The sequence below is a fragment of the Narcine bancroftii genome, chromosome 8 (assembly GCF_036971445.1).
Source record: "Narcine bancroftii isolate sNarBan1 chromosome 8, sNarBan1.hap1, whole genome shotgun sequence".
In the NCBI taxonomy this organism is placed as follows: Eukaryota; Metazoa; Chordata; class Chondrichthyes; order Torpediniformes; family Narcinidae; genus Narcine; species Narcine bancroftii.
The window spans coordinates 12772238-12791185 of NC_091476.1; the positions used below are offsets into that span (position 1 = coordinate 12772238).

General features: G+C 40.9%; 1 protein-coding gene across 3 annotated transcripts; it reads left to right on the forward strand.

The window, feature by feature from the left end:
- The first annotated feature begins 6728 nt into the window (after positions 1-6728).
- On the forward strand, positions 6729-18725 carry LOC138740376 (E3 ubiquitin-protein ligase MSL2-like). 3 transcript variants are annotated; one of them, XR_011342874.1, is made up of 3 exons: positions 6729-6919; positions 8627-8743; positions 16743-18725. XR_011342874.1 is itself a non-coding variant. In XM_069892926.1 (2 exons), exons 1-2 carry the CDS (start codon positions 6760-6762, stop codon positions 17702-17704), a joined length of 1122 nt encoding a protein of 373 aa, XP_069749027.1. In that variant the 5' UTR covers positions 6729-6759; the 3' UTR covers positions 17705-18725. The 3 variants fall into 3 exon arrangements, 1 of the variants encoding a protein (XP_069749027.1); XR_011342873.1 differs by lacking the exon at positions 16743-18725 and having other exon boundaries at positions 8627-10920; XM_069892926.1 differs by lacking the exon at positions 8627-8743.
- Positions 18726-18948: the final 223 nt, after the last annotated feature.

Consider the following 18948-nt stretch of genomic DNA (forward strand, 5'->3'; position numbering starts at 1 on the left):
TAATAAATAAACAATCTTCGAGGAAGAAGTACAAAAATTCTATTGAGAACTATAGGTCAAGTTAAAAAGGTTGAAATCAATGCTGTTTAGGGCCTGGAGATCACTGGTCTGGATAGTAACCATTTTTGTGAACTCCCAGGCATACACACTCAGAAGAGTATGCCTGTGCATAAAGAAAATATCCCACATCAAAATGACATCGAACCAGGATGCATTTGAAAAATGTTTGTTTACGCAAAATCAACTCCCAAGTTGCTGATTGGTTCAGATTGGTCCAAAAGCTCTGGAACCACTATGTATGATAAAAGAGTGTGGGAGACGGGCCTTACACTGTCAAATTTTGCTTGGTTGGAAGATTAATGGACCATTAGGACAAAGAAGAGGTTCAAAATCGATCGGCTGAAAGTATCAACAAAATATTGATTGATAAGCTGTGGGAGCCTCAGGGACAGCCAGGAACTTTCAAAGGAAGTCCAGCAGTTCTTGGAATTGGTGTCAAAATCTGCCAAGCTAATTAATGATAATTATTGCATTGGATTACCTTGGGAAATAGGCATGCCTGATAATAGAAGTGTTATTGAGCAACATACACTGAATTTAAGGAGAAGATTCTTCCTTTCAGATTACACAAAAGAAGTATCTCATATGATATCCAAAGGATATGCAGAGAAAGAACCAGATGATATCTCAGAATGTGGTGATAGCAAAAAACAAAAGTAGTACCACACCACAGAAGAAAAATCTTTCTCTGGTGTTTGATTGTAGAGCAACCTTTCGGGGAGTTTCACCAAATTCTCAGCGCTTACAGGGTCATGATTTGACCAGTACGATGATAGGAGTCTAAAGTAGATTTCATAAAGAACCTGTCGTCATTACTGCAGATATTGAAGCAATGCTCCACTAGGTGAAAGCGCAGAATGATGACCTTGATTTGTTACGATCCCTTTGGTGACCTGATATGGTCAGAACACGATAGAATACAGAATGACAGGGCATCTCTTTGGAGCGACTTCATCACCAAGTTGTGCAAAATTTGCCCTCAGGAAGTGTGCTGAGGTCAATATGGAGCAATTTAGCTCTCAAGGTATAAGCACCTTCAGGAATAACTTATTTGTGGATGAATGTCTCACTTCTGCAGCTACATTTAAAGAAGCAATAGCTCTTCATCATGAGTTAAAAGTGATCTGTTTCAGAGGAGGTTTTCTACTTACCAAATGGACAAGTAACAGTTGCCAGGTATTAGCTGCCATACTTGAAAAAGAGAGCAAAAGAATTTGGGCCATGGCAACCTTCCTGTTGGGAGAGTATTAGGTGTACAATGGTGTGTTCAGTGTGATGTTTTTGTGTTCAAAATCATTTTGGCTGACCTCACAAGAAAGGGGATTCTATCAACAATCGGTTTGATAAATGATCCTCTAATAATATTGGCACCAGTTGTCCTGACTGCAAAGAAGATCCTGCAAGATTTATGTAGGAAGAAGATTGGTTGGGATGATGAGATACCAGAATCCATTGTATAGGAATGGACGTGTTGGATTCACGATCTTCGTAAGCTGGAAGACTTCAAGATTGACAGATGCTTCATATCCATAAATTTTGGAACATAACATCTCCTCAATTGCATCATTTTGCTGATGTATGTCAAGACGTTTACAGACCTGTTGCCTATTACTGCATAACGAGAATTGATCACGTTGTGGATTTGCAATGGGAAAGGCCAGAGTGGCTCCATTGAAACCAGTCACTATCCCACGAATGGAGTTGCTACCATGCCAAGTAGAATGCACACAATATTGAAAAGAGAGTTGCAGATTAAACTAACAGACTACATTTTGGACTGATAGCATCTCTGTGCTCAAATACATCGACAATAAAATCACAAGGTTTTGAACTTTAGTGGATTACAGAATAACAGAAATTGATAAATTCTCAAATCCAATACAGTGGAGATTTGTTAACGCGGTTAACAATCCTGGTGATCTGGCTTCCCGAGGCTTGAAAGTCAAGTCTTTTCTGAAGAATGAAATGTGGGTGTCGGGGCCTTGATTTCTTCTACAGTCTCTAAAGGAGTAGCCTGAAAATCCTGATAAATTAAGAAATTTTACCAGAAGATCTAGAAATCAAGAATAAGACTGCAAATGCTGTTCAGTTAATGTCTGAACAAATGGTTACAGTTACCAACTTAATCCATTACTTCTCATCCTGGAATAGTTTTTTTTTTGAAAAGGGCAACAGCATCGATGCTCAGATTTAAAAGATGGTTTCTGAGTCATATCATAAAGAACGATGCCCTCACATATCTGGAAAATAAGGACTCAGATGTTCGAATGCTGAATGCCAACTTCAGTTCAACATTCAACACGATCATACCTCGGTACCTGATAAGGAAGCTGAGCCTGCTGTGTCTAAACATCACACTCTGCAATTGGATTCTTGTCTTCCTATCGGGAGACCTCAAACAGCCTGGATCGGTAACAGCACTTTGAAGACCATCACATTGAACAAGTGGGCCCACCAGGGCTGTGTGGTCCATGACTGCAGCTAAATACAGCTTGAACCACAACATCAAGTTTGGTGACAACATGACTGTGGTTGGCCTTATTAATAAGAATGAGGAGTCAGCGTAGAGAGATGAGGTGCAGTAGCTAATAGACTGGTGCAGAGCCAAGAACCTGTATCTGAACATTAATAAAACAAAAGAGATGGTTTTCAACTTCAGTCGGGCCCAGGGGGACAATGCTCTGCTGACCATTGACGGCTCAACCTTTTTGTTCCTCTGTACCCCTTGGGCATTTTTATAGGTTCTCGTGTACCTCTAAAAATTAAGGATAAAAAAAAACACGACATTGTGCCATCTGACTGCAGATTACAACACCATGTATTGTACAGTAGTGGTTATTCTCTCAGACCCAATGTAGCCCCTGAAAAGTGCAAATGTACCCCAGATTGGGAATCCCTGACTTAGAGAATCTCACCTGGTCCCTTAACACAGCTCCATAGCAAAGAAACACCAGCAGCGCCTCTACTTCCTGCAATGGCTGAGGAAACTTCACTTCCCACCCTCCATCCTCACTACATTCTACAGAGGATGTATGAAGAGCATCCTGTGCCACTGAATCACTCCCTGGTTTGGAAGCTTTACCACCTCGGACCGCAAGACCCCACCGAGGTTAGTGAAGACAGTGGAAAAGATCATTTGGGGCTTTCTTCCTGCCATGAGGAACATCTACAACACTCGATGCAGGTGAAGGGTAATATTGTGAAAGACTCCACACACCTAGTTCGAGGTACTGTAGCACTCTTGTCCTTGCATCCAAATTGGACAAGATTTTCGCCCCCCAAGCCAACAGGTTCCTAAATTCCCAGAGCAAATGTAGATAGTGTACTTTGGATCTTTACTGTATATGTTTAACTTTTATTCTAACTTATATTAATGTAAATATGCTCCATGATCCCGGAGAAACGCTATCTCGTCTTTACCTTGTGAACGATAAATAAAGGTGACTTGACACAAAAGCAATTATCTTGCTCAATTTCAATTTGGGAACATCCATCAAAAAGATCTACCACAAAAGAAGGTAATCTTGAGACTCAAGAAAAGGGGCATCTCACAGTTAAAATAATTGATTAATGATTGATGGATATAATCTGCTTTTGCCAGAGGAAGAGATTTGCAGATGAAATTTTGTCTAAAAAAGGGAATGAATGTCACAGAACATTCAGCTCCTCAAAATTCCTGGTTGATGGGAAAGATTGTTGATACCATCCAGGACATCAATTTCAGATCAAGACTAAATCTGGTTTTCTGAACAGACCAATTACCAAAGAGGCAGAAAGCTTTGATGATAATCTTCCACTTTCTTTTGACTCACAAACACACACAAAACTATGTTTGATTTTTTTCTTTGTAATGGTAATCATTTTAAAAAAAATAATAATAATTAGGTGCTGGTGTTGTAAGGGTTAAAATGCAAGTTGCAAGCAAATTCTGCAAGAAACCAGTAGATGTTGACATATTTCATGCTGTCTCTTCAAGGTTATAGCTAGTTTTCTCTGCATGTTTGAGATAAGTGTTCAGTTTTTCTCTGTTTTATGAAAATGCAGACATTAAAAGAGTTTCAAAAACTTTAATTATAATTTAACTGTGGAAAACTCAACTTTAGTATGGATTTGTTTGAATGAGTCGTAGACAACAAAGACCTAATTTCTGCAAGCAATTATAAAGGAAAAAAAAAGTCTCTACAGTGATATAAATTACTAAATAAGTGGGAGCCTAGTTTTGGTTTAATTGCACATATAAGAAAAGAAATAACAGGGTAAGACTATTTAGCCCCTTGGCCATTCAAAAAAAAATCACTGCTTGATTTTTTTGCCTCAAGATTCTACCCTGTGTCTATATCCCTTGATTCTTCTAATATTCATAAATTTTTAAATCACTGAAGTTGTTTTGTATTCATGCAGAGAATTCCAAAGATTAGCCACACTGAAGAAATTTTCATATGGCTTACCTCTTATTTTGTGACCCTTAGTTCTGGAATCTGGGCCATGCAAAATTGTCCTCCTCTTTGTTCATTATCAGACCCTCATAGTATTTTGTATTGCTTAATGCTGTCACTTGTCATTCTCAACTCTACAATCTACTATCTTCCAATGTAAGCATATTAGCTTTCCTTCATTGTTGTACATGCATTTACAAATAGGGCCAGCAGGATCTCCTTGAATATCACATTTCCCACATTGTTACATGTTTCCACTTGGAAATATATTTAGTACTACAATAGTATAGATTTTTGAATCGTTACTACAGAAGCACTGCTTTTTGTAGACTGTCAAAAATCACAGGCTTTCATTTGAGACAGACCAGTTTGTACATTTTGAAATTTATTTGTACATTTTTTATTGTTAACCAGCTCTCAATCCACACTGGCATGTGACTTTAATTCCATGCTTTAAACTCATTCACGATCCTTTTATGGGAGACCTTTTTTATCAACAGCAGATTCCTCATCTCTGCTACTAGTTGCATGCTCTGAATGCCAATTGATGAGCTAAACATTATTTTCTTTTCATAACAAAGTGAAACCTTGTCAAAGAGGTCAGGCCAAAAACATTGGTTATATAATATTTAGTTCTTATTGGTGCTGGGGATCCTGCTGAGTTTCTCCAGTAGTCCATTTCCCTTCTAAACATCTTGATATCATTTAAGATTCCAGGATTTTTGTCAACTGCAGATGTCATTCAAAGGTTTGTAGTTACTTGATTTTTCTGGCTTTTTTAAAATAGTTGGATCTTACCAGCAACCCTCCAGTTTGCAGGTACTGCAATTTCTAGACTGTTGAGACAATCATAACCATGTCATTCACCATCTTCCAAACCACTTTTCATTACACCTATGGATATACTTCATCTGGTCCTTTGGATATCAGTGTTCAGGCACATGAATTGATTTTGTAATTTTATTACAAATACTAATTTAATTTTTACAAGATGCTGGTTCTTCAGTATTTCTGCATTTTAGTTTCTGGTGAATTCCTCTGCCTTTTTTTTTGCAACTTCTTTGGAGCCCATTACAAGCCTTACTTATTAGGTTGTTATGGTCTTTTGTGTCCCTTGCTTGTTTAACCTATATTCTGTTTTCCCTTGATCGTTTGATCCTTTGAATGCTAAAATACTCATTCCTCAGGCCTTGTATGTTTGTTGGTAACTTTGTAAGCCTTTATATGCCTGTCATCCGTTCTTGGAGCATTTTCCTGTTGTGTGTTTGTGCATCTTTACAGGAATATATATTTCGATTGTAATTTATTTCTTTAAAGGCTAGCTAATGCCTGGCCATGATCATATTTTTGATGCAATTCCCTAATGCAACACGCAAATTACTCCTTATAAATTATTGGTTTTTGTTTAGAATGGAAAGCTGGACTTCATATTGAACTATATTGCTTTCAATTTGAAAGTGCTTTCCTTTCCTCTTTACAATATAGTTTTTAATGTCACCTTTCTCATTGCTTTTTTTTGGCACTTCATCAATATTTCTGACTGTGATCCATCTCATGGCTTCACATCACGCTTTGCTTTAATCCCACATTATTTTATTTCTCTAAAATACATCTGTTGATTTCAGTTTTGAATGCAATCAAAAGCACAGAATTGCGATGATTCCTCAAGCTTTGGATACATTTTAATATTTTGACCCCTGGTGTTGGGCTTCCTGACCACGTGGTTTTCTGGGAAATCTGTGATAACAAGTTGAGTCCACATCATGGCAACTACTGGGAATGACAATTCCAATTGGTCATTTGGTTAACAACTGTGGAATAGGCAATCCATAAGAAGAGTACTCAACGCTGTGTTTTGCTTTTTAGATCTAAGGGTGCATATTTTATTGGACAGTCAATTTGAGTTTATGTTTAACTCATGATAAACTTTGAAAACTTTTATCAGTGCAGTTGGCTGAAACATGAGGACTTGAGATTAATTCTCAAGTCGTTGGTGTTTATTTTAAAGATGCCATTTCCCCTGATTTTATGACAGTTTAGGCACGGTTGGTCTATGTTATTTGGCGTGTTTAAACCCTCATAATCATTTTCGCATTCCTCAAGTCAGGCGAGGCGCAGCGTTCGCACTGGGCGTTTCTCGCCAGAGGCGGTGATTGACGCCCCAACCGACCAATTGGCTGACCGTCGCCCCGCCCAAATAGAGCCCAGCAATCAATCAGCGTAAAGGGGCGGGGCTTTCCACGTGGTTCCCCGACCGGCCATCATGAACCCTGCCACGGCCACGGAGATCTACGTGGCTGCGTGCCGCTGCGCCATGCTGCTGTCGCCGCCCTCGGTTGGCGGCGCCGTGTCCGAGCAGTTGCGGGCGGACCTCGGCCGGCTGGTGCCCTCGCTGCGCCAGTGGCTGTCCTGCGCCGTGTGCGGTAAGCGAACCACGTCACGGGAAGGCCCAGTGGCGCTTGGGTCTCACCCTGGCCAATGAGCAAGTGGGGCTTGGGCCTCACCCTGGCCAATGAGCAAGTGGGGCTTGGGTCTCACCCTGGCCAATGAGCAAGTGGGGCTTGGGTCTCACCCTGGCCAATGAGCAAGTGGGGCTTGGGCCTCACCCTGGCCAATGAGCAAGTGGGGCTTGGGTCTCACCCTGGCCAATGAGCAAGTGGGGCTTGGGTCTCACCCTGGCCAATGAGCAAGTGGAGCTTGGGCCTCACCCTGGCCAATGAGCAAGTGGGGCTTGGGCCTCACCCTGGCCAATGAGCAAGTGGGGCTTGGGTCTCACCCTGGCCAATGAGCAAGTGGGGCTTGGGTCTCACCCTGGCCAATGAGCAAGTGGAGCTTGGGCCTCACCCTGGCCAATGAGCAAGTGGGGCTTGGGCCTCACCCTGGCCAATGAGCAAGTGGAGCTTGGGTCTCACCCTGGCCAATGAGCAAGTGGAGCTTGGGTCTCACCCTGGCCAATGAGCAAATGGTGTTTGGGCCTAACCCTGGCCAATGAGCAAGACAGCAGGATCATTCAGCAACTATCTTGGTTAATGGGCTGGTTATTTATTCACAGCCAAGGATGAATGAGGGGTTGGCAAGGATGTTAAAGTGAGCTCTTGCACCCTCCCCCACACACACACACACACAAACTGTTGTCCTTATTCCTTATAAAAAACATTCCCCTCTCACCTTAATCTTCATAAGCTGTCCTTCCCCTCCAACATGGACTGGGTGGAGGAGATATCCCCCCGTTGTCAACTTCACACTCCCCAAACTTTCAGGATGTGATTACCAATGAGTGGGACACTTCAAACTTCGGTTAAGATGCAGTGCTTGACTAACAGCGGGATTATTGATAAAGAACTGGGCTAAGCGATGATCAACAAGAACCAACTAGTAAATAGCTGGACTAAAGGCAAGATATAGGATTAATGCCAAGAACTGGACTAAAATAACAGGTAATCTCAGGATAACTGATCTCCCTGGTCAGCTGGTCCAATTAATATACTTGATACATGAAAGGTCCAAGATAAGAAGTTGATCGAGCTACAAGAAATCAGGAGAAACTTCTTGATCCAAAAAATAGCAAGAATATGGAATTTGCTATCTCAGGGAAGAGATGATATTGGTATATTTTGGGGGAGGGTAAGCAAGTGAGGTGAAGGAAATAGAGTTCAAAGTGAGATCAGAAGGCAAAATAAAGCTTGTGGTTGCCATGACCTAGATCTTTTGTATAGCAAAGTGTTAAATGCACATCAAATAATGAATTGGCCCTTAAAGAGCATTCATAGATTGTAGAGCTCGTCAAAAGAATCAAAGACTTGTTGATCCAAACCAAGGCTTTTAGCAAAAGACAGGAGTTCTTCATAGGTGGCTGACCAGTCCGGAATGATCCGACCTGGCTAGGGACACAACCCTTTAAGACCCATACATTAGGCGTGGCTAAGCTCTCAGCCAATCGCTGTAAGCACAGTCTAGATACTGTAACTATATACACTATATACATTGGTGATAGATCTGTACTATCACATAGATACAGAATGAAAACAGGCATTTTAGCCCGCTACGACTGTGCCAACCATTAGCCAGTTTTTTTTTGATTCTACATTAATCCTGTTTTTTCTTCCCACATTCTCAACAAATTCTCGCAGATTCTACCACTGACCTCCACACAGTGGCTGATTAACCTACCAGACTGCAGGCCTTTGGGATGTGGGAAGAAGCCAAAGAATCCAGAGGGAACAGCTAACTACAAGTTCAAGTTTATTGTAATCTGATTGTATCTCTCTGTAAATAATATAACACACACTCACCACCCCCACCCCCTCCCTGATGAAACAGTGTATCTCCAGACCATAGAGGACACACAGTACAGTACACTACACACAAACTACATATATAAAAATAATTTACAGGTTTCTAGAATTGTTCAGCAGGTTCACTGTGGGAAGAAACTCTCAGCCCAGCAGTCCTGGTTTTTATACTGCTGTATCACTTTGAAGGTAGTGTCTCATGCTGCAGGCTGAATGGTAAGGGTCCTCGATAATTGAACCCTCTTTGAGTACCGCTTCCTGTAGATATCGTTGATAGAGGGATGGGAGATTCCAGTGATACTCTCAGCAGTTTTAATCACCATTCATACTGATTTCTGATCTGATTCTTTGCCTTACCACTCTATGGTGCAGCCAGGGAGGACCCTCATGTGCTCCTGTAAAACGTTAGGATGGTGGCCTAGTCTTGTCCTCCTCAAACTCTAGAGGAAGTGTAGGTGCAGCTGCACCTTCCTGACTAATGAGATTTGTAGGTCCAGGATAAATGGACACCAAGGAACTTTATGCTCCCCACTGTCTCTATATGTAATGGGGAGTGGTACTTTGCTCTCCTGAAGCTCATATTCATCTCCCTTGTCTTCATATTGAGACTCGGGTTCTTGCTCTTGCTCTTGGTATGTGTTCAAGCCTATCCATCTCCTCTCTAATCCGACTCATCATTGTTGCCGATTAGGTCAACTACCGTTGTGTCATCTGCAAACTTTATGATTATTTTGGAGCTGAACCTGGCAGTAAGTCTGGAGTTAGCAGTGTAAACAGTAGCAGGCTGAGTATGCAGCCCTGAGGTGCACCAGTGCTGAGTGTGATTGGGCTTGAGGTTTTGCTGCCAACCCAGGCAGACTGTGGCCTTTCAATCAAGAAGTCCAGGATCCAATTGCAGAGAAGGGACAGCACCAGAGGTAAAGATAAAACCCACGTCTCTTGATACTGAGGTAGCAGTTCTAGCTGGACCATGGTGCTGCCTTGTGCTTTACTTACATTTAAAGCACGTCACTATTGAAATTGCAGACTTCTCAGCTTTAATAATGTTCTCAACTATCAGACTGTGATGACCAACGGAACTGAGTCAGAACTCAAAGTGCTCATCTCAGGGAAACTGATGTTTTGTATGCTGAGTAGTTATAAATTCAGAACATAGTACAATCCCTAAGTGATGGTTGTGTAGAGTGCTGACCAAATTAGATGACCTTTATGTTTTTTTTACTCAGCCATCTTTTATTCTTTTTCAATATTTTTATTGGCTTCATTGAATAAATGTTACATAGGTACATGACAATAAAAATATGAACAAATCTTGTATAGTAATAAAAATGATATTGAAATCTACGTTACATGGAAAAGAAGTTTAAATAAAACACTATACTAACATGTCTCCTGGGCCAAAAGAGAGCCAGAGTGGTAACTGATTAAAAATAATTTTGGACTCTCTTCTGATGAGATCTGTGCATGGATGAGTGACAAAACCCAAATGCTCAGTCAGAAGGAAAGTAGAAAATCACCATGGAATTGCAGATCTTTGCAAAACTGCAGATTTTTCCAATAAGAACGAAGGAGATAACACTAATGGCATTGTGAAGAAAGAATGTCGGTGCCTCGACTTCCTTAGGAGTTTGCAGAGGTACAATATGACTTTGGAAACCCTGGCAAATTTCTACAGATTTGGTGGAAAGTGTGCTGACCGGTTGCATCGGGGTCTGGAATGAGGACACCAATACCCTGAACGTAAAACCCTGCAAATGGTACTAGACAGAGCCCAGGACATTGCAGGCAAAACCCTTGTCACCATGAAGAACATCTACATGGAATGCTGCCATTGGAGAGCAGCAGCAGTGAACAAGGATCCACACCACCCAGCACATGCTCTGTTCTTGCTGCTATCATCAGGAAAGAGGTATAAATGCCACAAGACTCGCAGCACCAGATTCAGGAACAGCTGCAACCCTTCCACCATCAGACTCCTCAACGACAAACTCAATCAGGGACTCATTTAAGGACTCTTTCGCACTTTGTGTTTTTCCCCTCTTGAATGCACTGTCAGTTTACATTTCTTTATTTATTTACACTTGCAGATTGTGCAGTTTTTTGCACCACCAATAAATGTTCCTTCTGCCTCACCCACAGGAGAAAGAATCTCAGGTTTATGTGGAATGTCATTTATGTACCCTGACAATAAATCTGAAAATCCTCAGTCACTGCTTGCAGGGAGCCACCTGATAATATGAAAAACAATCTCCAAATAATAAAATTGCAGACAAAGATCTCTGTGCTTTTCAAACCTGACATATCGATCTTCTTCAAATTACTCCTTTACCTCCTCCAACACCATTACTTCCTAAAGTATGTTCAGTCTCACATTTTTAGCCAAAGGGCCAGGAATTTTCATCTTGGCAGTACTGGCATCAGTCAAGATCCTCAGGACTTGATAAGTCCTTGGTAAGCTCATTGGAGGAATGCATTTATTCTGAACAAAATCTTTGATGACTTGTCATATTCGCCTTTCAGGACTCCCCACAGAGTTCAACAATTTTAGATAACCAATCTTTTTTGGCTTGTGTCATCTGACTTGCTCTGTTGATAATTCATCAACCTGAAATGTTAATTCCATTTCTGTCCTCTCACATGCTGCTGCCTCCAGAGTATTTTTAGATTTCCAGTGTTTACAGCATTTTTATTGGTTTGATTTTTGTTCTTATTTCGCCTTCTCACATTCTTTTTTTAAAATGTAGACATGCAGCACGGTAACTGGCCCTCCCGTTCCACTCAATTATTCCCAATTGTCCTGTGCATTTTTGGAGGGTGGGAGGAAACAGGAGCACCTGGGGAAAATCCATGCAGACATGAGGAGATCATGCAAACACTTTATGGGCAGCACCGGATTCGAATCCAGGTCACTGGCACTGCAACAGTGTTGCACTAACCCCTGTTAATGATGCTGCCTTACTTTTAGTTGGCATCGCCATAAGAACTCTTTACTCCCTATATCACTATTTCCCTCCTGACATTGACACTCCCAATGTTCTACCTTTCCCAATATTCAAATTACAGTGCGTCTTTTGTCCTATTGTCTTAATTCTTTGTAGATGTTGCGTGACTTGCTAGGTATTTCCAGCATTTACTGATGATCCGTTAAATTAAGACCCTACTTGTCTACAAGATCAATAAGAATAATTTGCAAAAAGTTGAAAGCACATCCAACCTGGAAACAACATCCCCAATAGCTAATCTGATTGGTTAGTCAAATTACTTGCTGCTTGGAAACATGGTTGTGTGCATCCCATAGCTGTTCATAATTATTATGGTCTCTTGCTCAATGTCTGAACAGAAAGCACAAGTTGTAACCTCATACAATGTTGCTTTGTGACCTGTTTCGAGAATGTTCATTAAATCACTGCCGAAACTTGGCTGCAAATCATCCTGGCATACAGCTTTTATATTTGGCAATTGCATTCTGAGTCCTGAGATAACTGACATCAACCTCCCTTTAATAATTTTGGAAAAGGTGCTGGTAATGATGAGTTTAATGTATGTGGTTTCTATCCATAGAAAACCACTGTCTGACTCCAGTGAATTTGTCCTTGTGTTCCAGAAGAGCATTGTGAATGGAAGTCAGATGTCAACATGTCCGATATCTTACTCTTGTTTCTTGACTCATCCCTAAGCTGTCGAGCAAGAGCTTTCAGGGAACCATCCTAACAGCATAATGGGCAGATCCTCATTTTGCACTGCCTGAGTTTTAATTGCTATTATAGACCCACCGCGGCCCACAGGGTATCTTTGGTGATGAAGCCTTAAATTTTGTGACACCTATACAGGTGCAAGAATGAAGCATATGCTAGATCCACTACTCTCCAGTCCTCTGCTTATTTCAGTGTCTAATTTGAAGGATTTTCATTTTACCAATGAGAAAGCCAATTTACTGATCAATACATATGCGCTGGGTGGGTCACGTCTCCTGAATGGAGGACCATCGCCTTCCCAAGATCGTGTTCTATGGCGAGCTCTCCACTGGCCACCGTGACAGAGGTGCACCAAAGAAAAGGTACAAGGACTGCCTAAAGAAATCTCTTGGTGCCTGCCCCATTGACCACCGCCAGTGGGCTGATCTCGCCTCCAACCGTGCATCTTGGCGCCTCACAGTTTGGCGGGCAGCAACCTCCTTTGAAGAAGACCGCAGAGCCCACCTCACTGACAAAAGGCAAAGGAGGAAAAACCCAACACCCTACCCCAACCCACCAATTTTCCCCTGCAGCCGCTGCAACCATGTCTGTCTGTCCCGCATCGGACTTGTCAGCCACAAACGAGCCTGCAGCTGACGTGGACATTTACCCCCTCCATAAATCTTCGTCCGCGAAGCCAAGCCAAAGAAGAAGAAGATTCACTCCATAGGAAGTAGGAACAGGAATAGGCCAAAAATGGCCCATCGAGCCTGCTCTGCCATTCAATAAGATCATGGCTGATCTAATTTATGGCCTAACTCCACCTACCTGCCTTCTCCCCATATCCCCTAATTCCTCTATCATGTAAAAATTTATCTAACCGAATTTTAAATATGTCTAATGAAGCAGCCTCAACCACTTTCCTGGATAGAGAATTCTAAACATTCACTACTCTCTGGGAAAAACTATTTTTCCTCATCTCTGTCCTAAATCTACTCCCCCGAATCTTGAGACTGTGTCCTCTCGATTTAGTTCCTTGCTAATAATTAAAAAAAAAACACCAAAAACTCATTTAAAGAATGCAGATTTGATTTTATTACTGACGGAGAAGGCAACCACTCAGCCCATCTAGTCCATGCCAGTTTCAAGGACTGTAAGATCTTTTATTCCATTCTTCCTCGATTTAATCTCCTGTACTGATGCAACGTATTCTCTCTCATTTGATTCTTTTTACCTTTCAAGTTCAAGTTTATTAGGTGACTACAATCGCAACCCAACAAAACAGGGTTTCTCCAGACCATGGTATATACACAATACACAGTACATAATAATAATAATGCATATACATAATGATATAATTTAAAATTAATATTTTGGGATGATTTGCTTGGTTACAGGATGCTGTTCATCAATCTCACAGTTTGCAGGAAGTAGCTATTTCCCAGCCTGGCAGACCTTATTTTGATGCTCCTGTACCATCTTGATGGTAATGGGTCAAAGATAGGCAAGATATCACCAATCCATATCAAAGTGATGAAGTGGTTAAAATTTAAAATTCAGTTTTATTGTCGGAGTTCAGACATGACATCACATGCAATCCTGTGGTTCTTTTTTCTGCGGGTCAAACAGAATTAGTAACTAAACTAAACTCAAGAAAAAAAAGATAGGTATATAAAAGAAAAATGTAAACAAACTGACAGTAATGGCAGAAAAATATTCAGTAAAAAATATGGGCAAATTAAGAGTCCTTAAATGAGTCTGTGATTGATTGTTGTTGAGGAGTCTGATGATGGAGTAGTTGCAACTGTTCCTGAACCTGTTTGCTCTAGTTTTGAGGTACCTATACTGCTTTCCTGATGCCAGCAGCGAGTACAGTAGGTCTTGGATGGTGTGGATCCTTGATGATGTACCAGACTGTGCTCACTATCTTTTGCAGAGCTATCTGCTGAGGAAGATGACAGGATGGTGGCCTGTAGCCTTACCCGCTTCAGTCTTCTCAGGGTGTTGCTGTTGCAGCTTTCTGATAAGTGAGGAGATGTGTGTCCAGGATAGGGTCATTACCTAAGTGGACTCTGAGGAATTTCAACTCAAGTTTATTGTCATCTGATTGTACAAGTACAACCCGACGAAACAGTGTAATCCAGTGCAACACATGCAGACACACAACCGGACCTAACACACATGCAGGCAAATATTACATAGGCAGGACAAGTAGTTTATCTATAAAAATAAATAAATAAATCTTGCTTTGTACAAATGAAAGTCCCAGATGGTTGGTGTGAGCTGTTCCTTTGGTCGTTCAGCGTTCTCACTGCCTGTGGGAAGAAGCTGTTTCTCAGCCTGGTGGTGCTGGCTCTGATCCTCCTGTATCTCTTCCCCCGATGGGAGAAGCTGAAAGATGGTGTGTGCAGATTGGAAGGGGTCCTCAATGATTTTGCGTCCCCTCTTCAGGGAACAATCCCGGTGGATCACGTCAGTGGGGAGTGGGGGGGTGGGGGGGAGAGAGGGAGACTCCAGTGATCCTCTCTGCCATTCTTATCATCCTGCAGCCGGCCAGGATGCTCTGGATTAGACCTCCTATAGAAGGATGACAGAATGGTGGTCGGTAGCCTTGCGTGCTTCAGTCTTAGGATGTGCAGTCACTGTTGCGCCTATCTGACAAGTGAGGAATTATTGGGTGTCCACAAAATGTCACTAGTTACGTGAACTCCAAAGAACTTGGTACACTCCACTCTCTAGTACAGAGTTGTTGATAGGTTGTGGAGGTTGATCGCTGTTGGTCCTCCTGAAGTCCACAATCATCTTCATTTTGTCCATGTTGAGACTCAGGTTGTTACTCTCGTACTGTTTCACGAGATTTTCCACCTCTTCTCTGTAGTGCAACTCGTTGTTGCTGATGAGGCAAACAATTGTTGTGTCAACTGCAACTTGATGCCTTTGTTGGAGCTGGTGGTGCAGTCGTGGGTCAGTAGCATGAATAGGAGCAGACTGAGCACACAGCCCTGAGGTGTTTGATGCCTCTGTTGGAGCTGGTGATGCAGTCGCGGGTCAGTAGCATGAACAGGAGCAGACTGAGCACACAGCCCTGAGGTGCTTGATGCCTCTGTTGGAGCTGGTGATGCAGTCGCGAGTCAGTAGCATGAACAGGAGCAGACTGAGCACACAGCCCTGAGATGCTTGATGCCTCTGTTGGAGCTGGTGATGCAGTCTCGGGTCAGTAGCATGAACAGGAGCAGACTGAGCACACAGCCCTGAGGTGCTTGATGCCTCTTTTGGAGCTAGTGATGCAGTCGTGGGTCAGTAGCATGAACAGGAGCAGACTGAGCACACAGCCCTGAGGTGCTTGATGCCTCTTTTGGAGCTAGTGATGCAGTCGTGGGTCAGTAGCATGAACAGGAGCAGACTGAGCACACAGCCCTGAGGTGCTCCAGTGCTCAGCGAGATGATGCTGGACATTCTGCTGTTGACCAGGCAGACTGGTCTTTCTGTTAGTCCAGAATCCAGTTACAGAGAAGGTTGTTGAGTCCCAGCAAGAACAACTTCTTCACCAGCCTCTGGAGAAAGATTGTAATGAATGCCTGATGAAGTCAGTGAATTGTCTATTCCAAGCTTTCGCTGGTGTGTCAGAATTTGGTGACTTGATGGGGAAATGAGAGGGGAAAGAAATAAAATGGATTAGAGTCGATGGTTGCATGATGGCCAGTGCAAAAAGTGACGGGCAGAAAATTCAGTTTCTGCTTTGAAAAATTCCAATATAAAATCCATGTTGTTAGTATACAAGGCATCCTCTGTGATGCTGTACAATTTATCCTCTACATCTCATTTATTTAGTTTCTTATTAATTCTCCAGTGTTTTACCAAATTCAGTACAGCTTTGATAGACATTTATCACGGGCTTAATCAAAAACTATTTTGAAGTTGGTGCAAACCATATCATAAGGTTACAACTGACCACTGTGTTTTGACTTTATGAAAAAGTCAGGCAGAATCTTCCTTCTCAGAAGGCTAGTATTTGTCATTACAGTATTTTGATAATCTGCAAATATACTCAATCTTTTTTCCTACAATAAATATCTTTTCCCACTTTTGATTTGTATGTTTTGTTCAGACTTGCTAAGGCCACTCAGTTAAATAATGTCTACCATGTAGTAACCATTTGATTGTTTTTACTATTTGTGTCTAGATTTGTTTAATACATACATTTTCTTCTTTTCATTGTTTTGAAACTGCTTCACAAATAATTGTGATCATATTTGAGAACTTTCATTTCTTTGATTTAGGTAACCTCCTGAGAAATCCAGTTGGTCCAAAAGAGTCAGTATGCCAGCATGTTGTTTGTAAGAGATGTACAGGGCAGAAAATGCAAATGAAGCCTTCCTGCAATTGGTGCAAAGACCATGGAACATTTGTGGAAAATGAGCAACTTTGTATTCTTGTAACTTGTTATAAGAAACTTTGTGATTATATAGCTAGTTGTGCCATCATGGAGGATATTTCAGAAAATAGCACCTTACCAGTTAACTTGAATATTTTGTTGGAGGAAGGCATGAGGCTGGTGCAGGATGAAATGGAATCCAGTGTGTTATGTTGTACAGAAAAAGTTATGAAAATAATAAGTAAATTGACTCCACTCCAGGTGGTACAAAAAACGACCATTTCAAATCACCCAAATGACATTGATGTCAGTGTAAAAGCTGTAAATGTCTTTACCAGAAAGATTTGCAAGCAAAACATGTTACAGAACAAAGACAGTTGTAATGTAGAAGATAATAAGGATGAAAGCTCAATTCAAACATCCACTGAGCAGATTCCTATATCAACCATGCTGCCATTTAATGAAAAGCAGCCCACTGATAACAGACATAGTAGAGTCGCTGAAAGGTTGAAAAATATGGTTAAAAGTTTCAATGCTAAACATAAAGCAGTAAAGAGATTAGGATTCCAAGAATATGCTAGTTCAATGAAATCTGTTTATAAAAAACCAAGAGGGAAACCTGGCTGTAAATGTGGTCGTGCAGCATGTGCCCCCAGTGTTCTGACTTGCAGGGGACAGAGGTGCCCTTGTTATGCAAATCGTAGAGCCTGTCTAGATTGCATCTGCTGTGGGTGTAACAATTCCTACATGGAAAATGGTAGAAAGAAATTGGAATCTTTTGCTGTTCCAGAAATAGCTCACAAACAGAGTGAATTACTAAACAGTGTTGATAATTCAAATTTAATAGGTCATCCAAAACCGATGTAATTCTTTACATAAAAGCCACTAAAACAGAAGTCTTTGAAATAATCTCAATTAATTCAAGAAAAAGTGCTAAATTTTCAAACATTGCAAACTAATTTACATTTCAATTTCTGTTTGATTAAGTGATTTAGTTTTCTAATGTTGGCCTGGAAGGTGTCTTTCTAGGAATCAATGTGCATTGTTTAGCTGCCTAACTCTGCAAAGCAGTTATGCTAATGTTTTAAAATTGGACTACACTTGAAGGAGATAGTAAGTGGAAGCACAACTTTTCAAAATAGTTGGCTTCATTCAAAATAGCCATAGCAACATTGAGGAAGAACAGATATGGGAAAATAACACAAAGATTAATTGACAGGTGGACAAATGATACAAAAAATGTGATGAAAAGTAACATATAAAGTTGTATGTCTTATTTTAGAAGTATGAACTGAGTTCAAAACTGAACTGAGTTACTGAAATATTTTTCTTCTCTCAGATAGAATTGCCCTGATCCTGATGTTTTGCTCTCGTGCTTAAACCCCCACCCCACCCCCCCAAAAACAAACACAAGAAAGCTGAAGTTCATGATTATATTTTTTCGTAATGTTATGTGTTATGCTTATTTAAAAAACTTAAGAATGCCTACTAGGATGTTGTTGATAAGTAATAATATCTGAATCCAAAGTGTTCATTTTGCAACTCCTAAATGATGTTTCTTTTCAAGGATTTCCTCAAAAAATACTCTTACTGGGTGTGGTGGTGAAGCAGAAAAGTAGAATTTTGTAAGGTTGATTTTAATGTCATAATGATACCTAGATTCATTGTAAATTTAAGAACAAATTTGCACTGTATTAACACTGAATGGTTTATTTAGATTCCTTTTGGTGAAAATAGTGAGGTGGTTCAACGCTCACATAACATTTTGGCACTCTTCAATGGGAACTGTTAAATGACTATACTAATGTACAATGGGAACTGTTAAATGGCTATACTCATGTACCATGACAAACAAAATAAAAAACTTGAACACTGCTTCATACACATATTTACGCATTTGCATTGGGATTTTATGATCATGAGTTTTCAATAAATGTTCATAGACAATTCTTGTCAGTTGCCCTTATAAAGCATAAGAGCTGGATTTAATTGTTCAGATTCTTAGACCAGGAACAACTTCACAATTGCTTCAAAAGATGAACTGAAGTTGTATTTCTATTTGGCATTTAAAAATATGCAGACAAATTGTTTTACGGATTCTTTGACAAATT

What these genes read in the sequence shown, in the direction of transcription:
- LOC138740376 (XM_069892926.1), top strand. Translation starts at nt 6,760, where the DNA reads ATGAACCCTGCCACGGCCACGGAGATCTACGTGGCTGCGTGCCGCTGC. An exon ending in GCTGTCCTGCGCCGTGTGCG is followed by an intron (nt 6,920 to 16,742) that starts GTAAGCGAACCA and finishes TCTTTGATTTAG; the next exon opens with GTAACCTCCTGAGAAATCCA.